General features: G+C 44.4%; 1 protein-coding gene across 1 annotated transcript; it reads right to left on the minus strand.

Moving 5' to 3' along the window:
• Window positions 1-1860: 1860 nt before the first annotated feature.
• LOC311133436 (alpha-1,3-galactosyltransferase 2-like) lies at window positions 1861-8157 on the minus strand (the record flags this gene model as incomplete). The annotated part of the gene is made up of 5 exons (XM_084166926.1): window positions 1861-2548; window positions 2677-2814; window positions 7214-7309; window positions 7606-7695; window positions 8153-8157. 5 exons carry the CDS (start codon window positions 8155-8157, stop codon window positions 1861-1863), a joined length of 1017 nt encoding a protein of 338 aa, XP_084023052.1.
• Between the last annotated feature and the right edge of the window lie 5938 nt (window positions 8158-14095).

The raw sequence follows: 14095 nt of genomic DNA on the forward strand, positions 1-14095 counted from the left end.
ATAAAATATATTTTGATTTGTTTAACACTTTTTTGGTTACTACATGATTCCATTTGTGTCATTTCATAGTTTTGATGTCTTCACTATTATTCTACAATGTAGAAAATAGTAACAATAAAGAAAAACCCTTGAATGAGTAGGTGTGTCCAAACTTTTGACTGGTACTGTAAATGCCTCATGAGCTTAGTTCAACTGTCGTACCCCATCAGAACCCAAAATATAAGCTTGTTTTACTACAACGTTTGTAAACAAACACTATATAGCCTCAAAACATGGTTCAAACTATAATTTTGATCAATCCTTGCATCCATAGCTCTGTCTATGCATTTGAGAGGTTAGCTTTCTCCTGCCCCATCCCTCAGCTTCTTACCAAAACGGGTGGGCAGCACGCTCTGTTATTGTTTCAACTGCTGATTGCTGCTTTAAGTTTAAACCAAGGAGAGTAATTAGTAGAACAGTATTTAGACTTAGAAAAACAGTAATAATTTGTTAAAAGGGGTGTAAATAGGATAATTTGTCAAAGAATCGAGAACATCACCGTTTTCAATCCTGCCCACACGGGACCGTTGCCTGGCACTGCTGGCAGCACCCACATCATCCCGAGCACAGCTGCACGTGTGCTGCTGTACACGCTATCCAATCGTAGCAGCAGAACCAACCTACTGTCCCCCCATTTCTTTACAGACAGCAGAACTACCAATCGTCGCCAATGTTATGTTGAAAGAACAAGACTTGTTCTTTATAAAAGTTGTTTTGGTTTTACCCCCCACCCCAACTCAAACATCTAAACATTCCTGAGCTAACATTAGCATCACAAACAACAGTTATTCCTTTAGGCAAGGTCAGAGATCGTATGGTGGCTCAGGATGTTTGGGATGACTCAACTACGGTGAGTAAAGTGGGACAAACAATAACTGCCAGGGTACGATATAGCGAACTTATACCACAGCATTGTTGAATATTTGTTTCTGACAGGCTAGAAGGGCTAACTCGCCGTCCCATTGCGTCATCCACTTTTTTCAAGATAATGTACAGAACATTGGCATTTATCCCTTACATAATTCACCCACATTGAATCGCACCCCAAAGAAGCAAATCTCATTTTAATGAGTAGCAGAAAAACCCAGGCAAAATCAGTGAGTTCAGCCTCCCTTTAAGAATGTTGTTATTCGAAGACATGTGGCCAGTAAATCCTTGTCCTTAGAGGCATGCAATATCCCCAACCTGAGATGTTGTCATTTTTAGACAGTTAGGCCTAGATTCAACCCGTAGTGCTACTGATCGAATCTAGCCCTTATTTTGGAGTGGGGTTGCTATGGGTGGATCCTGACAAGTTCTTAAAAAATAAACTTGGATAAGGTATCCATCTTTATTTGTAAAATTAATTATACAAAAAAACAATTTCCAATATCTAATACAACTTTATAGAACAGATTTTTACTTCATAATCCTCAAATAAATATTAACCATACAAAAGAAGCAGTGCAAGCATAGCCTAAGTTAAATCATTTGCATACATTTCCCATTTGTTCCAGACTAGACATCCGGGTTTAACAGGGGAATTCCTGGCAGCCACAGACAGCAAGCTGGGTGGGTGGAGAGACAATACCGCCAGACAACTGAAGCGAAACGTACTACTTGGTAAAATCATGTTTCAATACACAAGCCAAAGATTCCACAGTTTCACAGCTCCAATAATCTGACAGCCCATTGTGACATATTTACAAGCCTCATTGCTCTGAACAAGGCATGGGCATAAGTCACATTGGGCTGTAGACTATCGCAGCTCCGTACTGTGGACTATGTTTGAAGCTTCAGGGGCTTTTGCTCATTAGATTATTGCACACAGGTTCTGATTACTCACTCTGTAACCCGGAGTGTGTCATATTTTTTCTCTGACCAGAGCAGGCGGGTCACATGTATGTCACCACGGTAGCCGATGTTGCTGTCCCAGCAGTACTCAGGAGACAGCACTTTGCTGGGCTTATGGAGCCACAGGTACTTGTTGAGGTGACTCTCGTCATGCCACAGAGCCTCCACCTGGTTCTCCTTGTCCTCCATGATGGCCTGGTAACAGGTCTCTGTCATTTTCTTCACTGTCTGCCACGAGCCTCCAAACACAGCAGCATGATAGTAGAAGTCCCCACTCTCCATGTAAGCCCTGGACCTGGGGTTGCGGTCGTAGGTGTAGAGGCTCTGTGGTCGGTGGTAGTAGTAGGCGTGGAGCAGAGCCACACAGTCTCCCAAAGTCTCTGAGCCGAACCGACCCACAAACACCTGGTCCACGTCAAAGCAGAAGACGTAGCGGCTGTGGTGACGAATCTGTGACTCGATGGCATCTGCGATAGCCCTCATACGCATCATGGAGATGTCCTGCCAGCGAGAGTGTCTCTGCACCCTCACAACTTTCAGGCTACGCCCAGGACCAAGCTGGATGTCTGGTACCCTCTCGGGAACGTCCGTGAACACATAGTATGTCACAGGTAAAGCCACCATAAAGTGACGCTCAGCAGAGAGAAGGAATGCCTTCAGGTAGGCATCTAGATACCTTGGGATGGGAAGGAGTAAAACTCTGGTTCAAGAAGAACATCTCCAAATATGTTGTTTACGTGACTGAAAAGTGTTTCATAAGAATTGATAAATTGATTTTAAACTGGTAACAGATGAAAAACCGACCTGCCCACAGCGAATACAGTGAGAGACACAGAGGAGTGGTTCTTCCTGTGCTCCTGGTCGTAATGATCTGGGTCAAACATCCCATCCCAGATCACAGGGGCTCCCCAGTAAGTGCAGGTCTGAACATCACCTCTGGACCTGGTAGGAAAGAAAAGAACCGACAGAGGTCTGGGTTTCAGAACAAACAATGGCCAAAAAACAGTGGCTTCACTGTAGTGTGTACTGTGTGGTATATGGAATCGGAGCATTCAGGGAGACAACAGGAAAATGATATAGAATAAAAGGGTAATAAGGGTAATTAACCCCTTTTTTTAGAGACCGTGGAAGATATGAAGCAAGGTTAACATGCTGTCAATGCTCAAGGGAGTGGCCCTTTTTAGTGCATTTGAATATTGCAGGACTTACAGTGCATTTGGAAAGTATTCAGACCCCTTGACTTTTTCCACATTTTGTTACAGCCTTATTCTGAAATGGATTAAATTAAAAACAAAGACAATCCTCAATCTACACACAATATCCCATAATGACAAAGTAAAAATAAAAAAACAGAAATACCCTGTTTACATAAGTATTCAGACCCTTTGCTACGAGACTCGAAATTGAGCTCAGATGCATCCTGTTTCCATTTATCATCCTTGATGTTTCTACAACTTGATTGGATTCCACCTGTGGTAAATTCAATTGATTGGACATGATTTAGAAAGGCACACACCTGTCTATATAAGGTCCCACAGTTGACAGTGCATGTCAGAGCAAAAACCAAGCCATGAGGTTGAAGGAATTGTCCGTAGAGCTTAGAGAAAGGATTGTGTTATGGCACAGATCTGGGGAAGGGTACCAAAAAAATTCTGCAGCATTGAAGGTCCCTAAGAACACAGCGGCCTCCATCATTCTTAAATGGAAGAAGTTTAGAACCACCAAGACTGTTCCTAGAGCTGGCCGCCCGGCCAAACTGAGAAATTGGGGGAGAAGGACCTTGGTCAGGAAGGTGACCAAACACCTGATGGTCACTCTGACAGAGCTCCAGAGTTCCTCTGTGGCGATGGGAGAACCTTCCAATAGGACAACCATCGCTGCAGCACTCCACCAATCAGGCATTTATGTTAGCGTGGCCAGACGGAAGCCACTCCTCAGTAAAAGGCACATGAGAGCCCGCTTGGAGTTTGCCAAAAGGCATCAAAAGGACTCTCAGAACATGAGAAACAAGATTCTCTGGTCTGATGAAACCAAGATTGAACTCTTTGGCCTGAACTTACGGTGAAACATGGTGGTGGCAGCGTCATGCTGTGGGGATGTTTTTCAGCGGCAGGGACTGGGACACTAGTCAGTATCAAGGGAAAGATGAACGGAGCAAAGTACAGGGAGATCCTTGATGAAAACCTGCTCAGGACCTCAGACTGGGGCGAAGGTTCAACCTTCCAACAGGACAATGACCCTAAGCACACAGCCAAGACAACACAGGAGTGGCTTCGGGACAAGTCTCTGAATGTCCTTGAGCGGCCCAGCCAGAGCCCGGACTTGAACCTGATCGAACATCTCTGGAGAGACCTACAGATAGCTGTGCAGTGACGCTCCCCATCCAACCTGACAGAGCTTGAGAGGATCTGCAGAGAAGAATGGGAGAAACTCCCCAAATACAGGTGTGCCAAGCTTGTAGCTTCATACCCAAGAAGACTAGAGGCTGTAATTGCTGCCAAAGATGCTTCAACAAAGTACTGAGTAAAGGGTCTGAATACTTACAGTGAGGGAAAAAAGTATTTGATCCCCTGCTGATTTTGTAAGTTTTCCCACTGACAAAGACATGATCAGTCTATAATTTTAATGGTAGGTTTATTTGAACAGTGAGAGACAGAATAACAACAAAAAATCCAGAAAATCGCATGTAAAAAATGTTATCAATTGATTCGCATTTGAATGAGGGAAATAAGTATTTGACCCCTCTGCAAAACATGACTTAGTGGCAAAACCCTTGTTGGCAATCACAGATGTCAGACGTTTCTTGTAGTTGGCCACCAGGTTTGCAGACATCTCAGGAGGGATTTTGTTCCACTCCTCTTTGCAGATCTTCGCCAAATCATTAAGGTTTCGAGGCTGACGTTTGGCAACTTGAACCTTCAGGTCCCTCCACAGATTTTCTATGGGATTATGGTCTGGAGACTGGCTAGGCCACTCCATGACATTAATGTGCTTCTTCTTGAGCCACTCCTTTGTTGCCTTGGCCGTGTGTTTTGGGTCATTGTCATGCTGGAATACCCATCCACGACCCATTTTCAATGCCCTGGCTGAGGGAAGGAGGTTCTCACCCAAGATTTGACGGTACATGGCCCCGTCCATCGTCCCTTTGATGCGGTGAAGTTGTCCTGTCCCCTTAGCAGAAAAACACCTCCAAAGCATAATGTTTCCACCTCCATGTTTGACAGTGGGGATGGTGTTCTTGGGGTCATAGGCAGCATTCATCCTCCTCCAAACACGGCGAGTTGAGTTGATGCCAAAGAGCTCCATTTTGGTCTCATCTGACCACAACACTTTCACCCAGTTCTCCTCTGAATCATTCAGATGTTCATTGGCAAACTTCAGACGGCCCTGTATATGTGCTTTCTTGAGCAGGGGGACCTTGCGGGCGCTGCAGGATTTCAGTCCTTCACGGCGTAGTGTGTTACCAATTGTTTTCTTGGTGACTATGGTCCCAGCTGCCTTGAGATCATTGACAAGATCCTCCCGTGTAGTTCTGGGCTGATTCTTCACCGTTCTCATGATCATTGCAACTCCACGAGGTGAGATCATGCATGGAGCCCCAGGCCGAGGGAGATTGACAGTTATTTTGTGTTTCTTCCATTTGCGAATAGTCGCACCAACTGTTGTCACCTTCTCACCAAGCTGCTTTGCGATGGTCTTGTAGCCCATTCCAGCCTTGTGTAGGTCTACAATCTTGTCCCTGACATCCTTGGAGAGCTCTTTGGTCTTGGCCATGGTGGAGAGTTTGGAATCTGATTGATTGATTGCTTCTGTGGACAGGTGTCTTTTATACAGGTAACAAGCTGAGATTAGGAGCACTCCCTTTAAGAGTGGGCTCCTAATCTCAGCTCGTTACCTGTATAAAAGACACCTGGGAGCCAGAAATCTTTCTGATTGAGAGGGGGTCAAATACTTATTTCCCTCATTAAAATGCAAATCAATTTATAACATTTCTGACATGCGTTTTTCTGGATTTTTTTGTTGTTATTCTGTCTCTCACTGTTCAAATAAACCTACCATTAAAATTATAGACTGATCATTTCTTTGTCAGTGGGCAAACGTACAAAATCAGTAGGGGATCAAATACTTTTTTCCCTCACTGTATGTAAATGTCATATACGTTTTTTATTTTTAATACATTTGCAAAAAAATCTAAAAAACGGTTTTTCTTAATCATTATGGGGTATTGTGTGTAGATTGATGGAAAAAATATATTTAATCCATTTTAGAATAAGGCTGTAATGTAACAAAATGTGGAAAAAGTTAAGGGGTCTGAATACTTTCCGAATGCACTGTATACACTAAAGCACTCAAATTCAAATCTGGAACTCAAAGCTAGTTCCACTGGTTTTTTCCCCATTCTTCCCCTCCAACCAGGGACAGATTTAAACCTGGGACACCAGGTGGGTGCAATTAATTATTTTACATTTACGTCATTTTAGCAGACGCTCTTATCCAGAGCGACTTACAGGAGCAATTAGGGTTAAGTGCCTTGCTCAAGGGCACATCGACAGATTTTCCACCTAGTCGGCTCGGGGATTAGAACCAGCGACCTTTCGGTTACTGGCACAACGCTCTTAACCACTAAGCTACCTGCCGCCCCGGTAGAACAGAAAACCAGCAGTCCCACTGGGCACAGACGTCAATTCAACGTCTATTCCATGTTGGTTCAACGTGATTTTATTGACGTGGAAACAACGTTGAGTCAACCAGCGTGTGCCCAGTGGGGTAGTCCGGACCTCGTAGGGTAACATTTGAATACCCCTGCACTAAAGCATGAAGCATTTGACTGCTGGCTGACTAGCTAATTATTGTGCATACAGTGTCTGACAAACAAACATACCTCTAACTAAAACCACTGCCCGTTCTCCCAAATATACTGCCAAGCAGGTTGAACAAGCAGATTATGTGGTTGACATTGCACTAAGTAACCTATTACAAGGAACTATTTGTGGTATAGAACTGTGTTGAGCTTAGCCCCATACTTTTACCAATAACACAGTTTGATATCAATGCACGTCATTAAAAAGATCTTGAGATTTCATTGTCAGCCTCCAACACAAAACAAATAAAAGTAGTGAACACAGTGAAAGTAATGGCATGCTCTGGGCATGTCATTGTGCAGACAATCATTTTTAGTCATTTAGCAGACGCTCTTATCCAGAGCGACTTACAGGAGCAATTAGGGTTAAGTGCCTTGCTTAAGGGCACATCAACAGATTTTTCACCTAGTCGGCTCGGGGATTAGAACCAGCGACCTTTCGGTTACTGGCACAACGCTCTTACCCACTAAGCTACCTACCACAGGTCTAGGGAGGCATCTATACTGTTCCCCAGCTTCAGCTTCTCTGCAGGGGCTAGAGGACATCGGCTCATGGGAAGGAACCCCTCCAAGTACCTGCAATGCAACGCAACATGCTGGGTCAAAACGTACACACCTTTCTGTTTCTAGGTGAAGTGTATGGATTGTTTCTATTGTGTGTGACTGGTAATGTGTTTCTGGTTATGGAAAGTTCACTAGATAACAACCATACCTTCAACATATGAGATGGATTTAGTGAAATATATAGCCATTGATTGGCGAATGGGAGAAGGAGTTATCGGTTTGATTAGGAAGAGGGTATGGTATGTTAATTTTTTGGTTTAGGTAGAGAGATGCATGGGGTGGGGTGCTACTGTTTGGAAAATGATTACCTTACTGATGTAGGTGTGAAGTAGGCTATGAAGAGCAGCACAGAGGCACAGAATGCAAATGTTAATACACACTTTGCCTTGTACATTAATCTGCTGGAAAATAGAAAAGAAAATATTTTCAGAAGGTGCAATAGGGAGTCAAGGCAATAACTGTCATCAGTAGGCCTATATTTCCTGTTTTACCTGAAAACATGGCAAAACGACATAAAAGACCAGGACGTTTTAATTTTTAAGTCTGTTTTGACAGTGAAATATTATTGTCCCAACATTGTGACCCTTTCATTTATTGTGATCAATTTTATTAGTTCAGGGGTTATGAGAGGGATTTTATTTAAAATATATATTTTTTGCTAGTTCCAACTAGAACGTGAACCCGGGAGTTTGGATTAGCATGGTCCCAGTCAAGGTGTTTAATTTTGTTCGAATGAATGAATACCCCAAAATGAATTTTAAATAAATATAATTAACGGGTAATTAACTTTATCTTAAATAATAAGTCTATTAACATAGATGACATACATGCATCATCACATAAGTCATAGCCTACCTCATTGTGTTGCCAATGCGTTTTTTTTTTCTCTTCCGAAGTCTGTTTCAGATGGTATAACGGAGTGAAACGAATATGCTGAGGGATTTACATTTACATTGTTAAAGTGAATACCAAACTGATGTTATTATGGCCATGATGAACAGCGCATTATAAAGATAAGTAATTATTTACTTGGATTTAGGTTAATAAAATGTAGGCCTACTTAAATTTAGGCTATACATTTATCATACATATGTGATTCTAAAGTAGCCTAAATACAGCAGGGATAAGGCACAAATATCACAAAAACATGAATTAGTGCGTTAACACAAATTAAAAACAGCATCAATGTCATCAGGTGTAGATGGAAATATTGTAGCCTACCTGCTCTTGTAAACACACCTGCTTGTTGATGCGTCTATAATAAACTGATGCCGCTTTCAAGTACTAGTCAGAACTAGGAAACTATCACTAGTCAGAACTAGGAAACTATCACTTGCTAGCTGGTTGTAGTTATATAACTGCAGCGTTCAACGAATCAGAACGCGGCATTAATCTCAAGAGAAGTAGTATCCTGGGGGAGAAGTTTGGGTGGCTTCATGTGCTCGTGGGAAACGTGTTGTCATATGGTTGAAAAGGTAAAAGGTAAGTGGTGAAACGTCACAACTCGGCAACTCAGGTAACAAACATTTCTCCGAGCTTCCCTGTAATTACGTCTTGTAGGGTCGTTAAAATGAAATGTCCCACTTGGAACTAAGATCTTCCGATAACTCGGATAGCACGTGAACGCGGCATCTTTCCCCATGCCAACATGACTCATCTGACAATTCGTCGGATTATCCTGAGTTCATTTGTCATATCACACGACTGAGCGAGATACTTTCGAGATGAGGCGTGTGTGCCAAAGCAACAAGGGAAAAGAATCAAGGACAGGTCAAAATAAATTGCGAGATATACCATCACGAAAGCGTGGTGCTGAACATCACCAGGCGAGTATCAAGAGTACAATTTCAAATGCTTATTGGCATCAAAAGGTCATAGAATGGTATGGGAGTCAATTTGGGGCTATGAACAGGCATGAGGGAATCTGTTGATTCAGGTGGATGAGGTGACCATTCCTGACTGCAGTACATACCTTACTCAGGTAGCCTAACTGAAAGGCAAAGTATCTCCAGCATCATATACATATTTGAAATAAATGTTTGCCAAGGAACAACAGTTGATAAGAAATGCTTATGTAGGTCTTGAAGTATAATTTATACATTATTATGTAAGGACATATTGGCCAATAAAAATAATCCAAAACTATTGGAACATTTTCATACTTTTATTTTTTGCTAATTCTTACACAAAGTAAATTCACTCTAAGTCTTGACTGTGTGTAATGTGTATATGGTACCACAATGCATGACAAATGAAAAAATGATTTTTGTAATAATAGCTAGACCTATATAATCATTTCCTATAGAAAAGGGGTTAACAGTTAATATAGTTTATTTACAGTATATTCCATGCTATGAAATAAAAATGCATAAAACTCTGGTTACAGAGAAGCATCAATATGGGGCAAATAAAATGTAATACAATGATAAAAGTTAAGGCTTAAATGTGTATAAAATTAACAAAATGTTAATCATTCATATTTAGACATGAGAGCAAAGTGATTACAAGACACAAGGAGGTCTTTTAGTACATAAAGATATCTATACATATTTCATGGGACACCCAAAACAGCAATTTACTAATTTTCAATTCAAACATTAAAGGGCATAAAATAACCTGCAGGACATAGCTGCAGAATAAATGTACAAATAATCACTCAATAGAAAAGGAGACAGTGATGAGGCAACACATGTTGTTCTTCGCAAAGAGTTTCACAGGTGTTAACCAATGAAAGGCCAGGAGGGATCACATTTTGTAATGTGCTCTGCCATTTTCTACCAGATAGCACACCATATCCATCACTGGCAGACATGGGGAAAATATAACAATTTAAAAGGATTACATTCATTTGGTTGCAAACCTGTGAATTCTCGTATTTGTACTTTTCATTCCTATTTCATAGGTAAGATAAAAGGAAATATGAGGAGACCCCTTCCTCATCAACGTCGGTCAAAACAAATATGTGTACCACACAGGCAGAGCTCATGCATGTCATTTACCACAGCATGACAAATGGTAGAGGGTTCAATCGAGTCACATTGAACCCTCTACCTATAATAAAATGTGTGTTTGAAGAAATTAGTTGTCTGCCTCCATTAAAATCTTGTTGAAAATCTGTCAGGTACTGGAATGGCTTGAACCAACAAATATATCAGTTCCATAATGGACAATTTTTTGTGCTACATTTCTTCAATACATAAATTAGGCGAACCAAAATATTTTTACTCTTACATGCTGAGTTTCTACAAATACCAACATCAGATTAAAAATATATTTTGGTGCTTTTCAGGATTGCCTTCAGCAGTGTCCTTTTTAATACCATGGACAATAACATCAACAAGATGAAAAATACAACTACAACAATAAAACATAGGTATTGACCCTCCAATTGGAAAGTATTTTGTGTGCATTGTGTCTAAGAGACATACTTAAACGTGATAAAGCTTACATGAGAACAATTCCTTTTTAAGTAACAAAATGATGCAAACATTGACATTAGGAGTAGCAAAAACAAATACTTGGATTCATGATTTAGGAATTTGTCTTATTGGTCAGTGTCACGATCGTCTTGGAAAGGAATAGACCAAAGCGCAGCGTGTTGCACGAACATGATGCTTTATTTAATTAAAGCGAAACAACAAAACAAATAACGATTCGTGAAGTCCACAGTGACAATGACTGACTAGGAACAAAAACCCACAAACACAAGGTGAAAACAGACAGTTTAAATATGGCTCCCAATCAGAGACAACGAGCCAACAGCTGACACTCGTTACCTCTGATTGGGAGTCACTCAAACAAAGAAATACAACAACCTAGAACAACCCAACCAAGAAACAGAACACAATGAATGAACACACCCTGGCTCAACATATAGAGTCCCAGAGCCAGGGTGTGACAGTACCCCCCCCTAAAGGCGCGGACTGCGACCGCGCCTTAACAAAACCCAAACAGGGGAGGGCTGGGTGGGCATTCCTCCTCGGAGGCGGCTCCGGCTCCGGGCTTGACCACCACCCTTCCACAATTCCCCCGTAGCGCCCCCGGTCCGGTCTGACCCCGCTGGCTGGATCTGGACCGGACATCGACGGAGCGGATTGCTCAAGCTCCGTTGTGGAGCAGCTGCCCGGTACCTGATCAGGCACCGGACTGACGACGCGCACCCCTGGCTTGGCGCGTGAGGCAGGAACTGACCGGACCTGGCTGACGATGCGAACCCCTGGCTTGGTGCGTGGAGCAGCAACGGACCGGACCGGGCTGACGATACGCACCCCTGGTTTGGTGCGTGGAGCCGGAACGGGCCTCATCGGACTGACGACTCGCATCCCTGGCTTGGTGCGAGTAGCAGGAACGGGCTGGACCAGGCTGACGACTCGCACCCCTGGCTTGGTGCGAGTAGCAGGAACGGGCTGGACCAGGCTGACGACTCGCACCCCTGGCTTGGTGCGAGTAGCAGGAACGGGCTGGACCAGGCTGACGACTCGCACCGTAGGTTTGGTGCGAGTGGCAGGAACAGGCCGGGCAGGGCTGGCGACGCACACCGTAGGCTTTGTGCGTGGAACAGGAACAGGCCGGGCTGGGCTGGCGACGCACCCCGTAGGTTTGGTGCGTGGAGCAGGAACAGGCCGGGCTGGGCTGGCGACGCACACCGTAGGCTTTGTGCGTGGAACAGGAACAGGCCGGGCTGGGCTGGCGACGCACCCCGTAGGTTTGGTGCGTGGAGCAGGAACAGGCCGGGCTGGGCTGGCGACGCACACCGTAGGCTTTGTGCGTGGAACAGGAACAGGCCGGGCTGGGCTGGCGACGCACCCCGTAGGCTTGGTGCGTGGAGCAGGAACAGGCCGGGCTGGGCTGGCGACGCACACCGTAGGTTTGGTGCGTGGAGCAGGGACAGGCCGGGCTGGGCTGTGGAGACGGATAGGAGACCTGGAGTGAAGAGCGGCCACCACCCGTCCTGGCTGAATGCCTACCCTCACACGCACTGTGTGTGGCATCCGCACAGGACGTACAGGGCTGTGTACCCGTACTGGCATAACAGCACGTGACACTGGAGCAGGAAATCCGGGACCGCGGAGAGGCATTGGAGACCACGAGCGTTGAGCCGGCACACTCCGTCCTGGCTGCATACCCACCTTCGCACGACACGTGCGGGGTGCTCGCACAGAACGTACAGGACTATGCCGGACCACTCGTGGCACAGTACGCCGCTCCGCATACCGCGGAACCTGCCCCGTCCCATGCTGCCATGCCTGAGCACGGGAAGTTGGTTCCGCTCTCCGTCCAGGCTCCGCGAACCTGCCTTCTGGCCCCCCAAACCCGGTGGCCTCCTCTCCAAATCGCCCAATAAGCCCTGTGGCAGCCTCCTGCTGCCCAGTCGCCCATGCCGTGTGCCCCCCCCTAAAAAATTCTTGGGGGTGCCTCTCGTCCGTCCGACGATGGCACTGCTGACGCCGCTGCTCCTCTCTCGCCAGGGCCTTGATCCTACCCCAAGGTCCCTTGCCCCCGAGCATGTCCTCCCAGGACCACACTTTGCCCACCGCCAGCCTCTCTATCTCCTTTCCTGGCGCTTCCTCCCATGTCCAGTCTGCCTGCTCCTGGACACGCTGCTTGGTCCTTTTACGGTGGGTTTTTCTGTCACGATCGTCTTGGAAAGGAATAGACCAAAGCGCAGCGTGTTGCACGAACATGATGCTTTATTTAATTAAAGCGAAACAACAAAACAAATAACGATTCGTGAAGTCCACAGTGACAATGACTGACTACGAACAAAAACCCACAAACACAAGGTGAAAACAGACAGTTTAAATATGGCTCCCAATCAGAGACAACGAGCCAACAGCTGACACTCGTTACCTCTGATTGGGAGTCACTCAAACAAAGAAATACAACAACCTAGAACATCCCAACCAAGAAACAGAACACAATGAATGAACACACCCTGGCTCAACATATAGAGTCCCAGAGCCAGGGTGTGACAGTCAGTTGACCTAACCAAAAGGAAGGTAAAGTTCCCAATGTAAATATACTTTTGCAAAGAGTAAAGAGAGAAAAGGACAATATAAAAAGAAAATAGGAGTGGTCCTATAATGCATTATAACACCTATGGTTAACTTTTTAGCTGCCTGGAGCAATGCCTTTTATAGTCTTAGTAGACTAAAAACCTTTTTGGCCAATACTATGAGGCCTGAAAGTGCTGTAAAATCATCTTTGGATGTCCCAAACATTACCCAACCACACCATTTAGATGACAGGGAGGTGTAAAAAAAGAAAGAAAGTATACCTCTTGATAAGGTACAAATACAGTTTGACACATTTTTGGAACCCACATGGGGGAATACAAACAAACAAATAAAAGCCAATATCTGGGATTGATTACGCTTAAGTGGAGGGGTAACCTTACAGGGGGTTCCTCCATGGGTGTCGGGTAGGGTGTCAGGGTGAAGTGCTCAGATGAGGGAGATCCGTATGGGGATACTTGGAGACTCCATCCTCTGTGGAGAGTGATGGCTCACCAGGTGTTCCACCACCGTGTGTTTGGACATGTGCTTCATAAGGTAGGTCTCCTGAGGACAAACATCAAATAAAGGTTCAGTTAACACCAAGCCTCAGTAGACAACGAGGTACAAATGCTTCCCCAAAAGTGTAATTTTAAAAAGAGTCTAGAGTGTTGATCTACAGTACCAATACAATTTATATATTGAATGAGAATTAAGAAACAACACTAGGACTCCGTCGCTAACGACGTTGACAATGTTTGCCCACATCCTGTGAAAACATTAGCTCATGCTGCCCCATAGCCTA

This window comes from Coregonus lavaretus (genome assembly GCF_964263955.1).
Source record: "Coregonus lavaretus genome assembly, chromosome: 8".
Lineage (NCBI taxonomy): Eukaryota > Metazoa > Chordata > Actinopteri > Salmoniformes > Salmonidae > Coregonus > Coregonus lavaretus.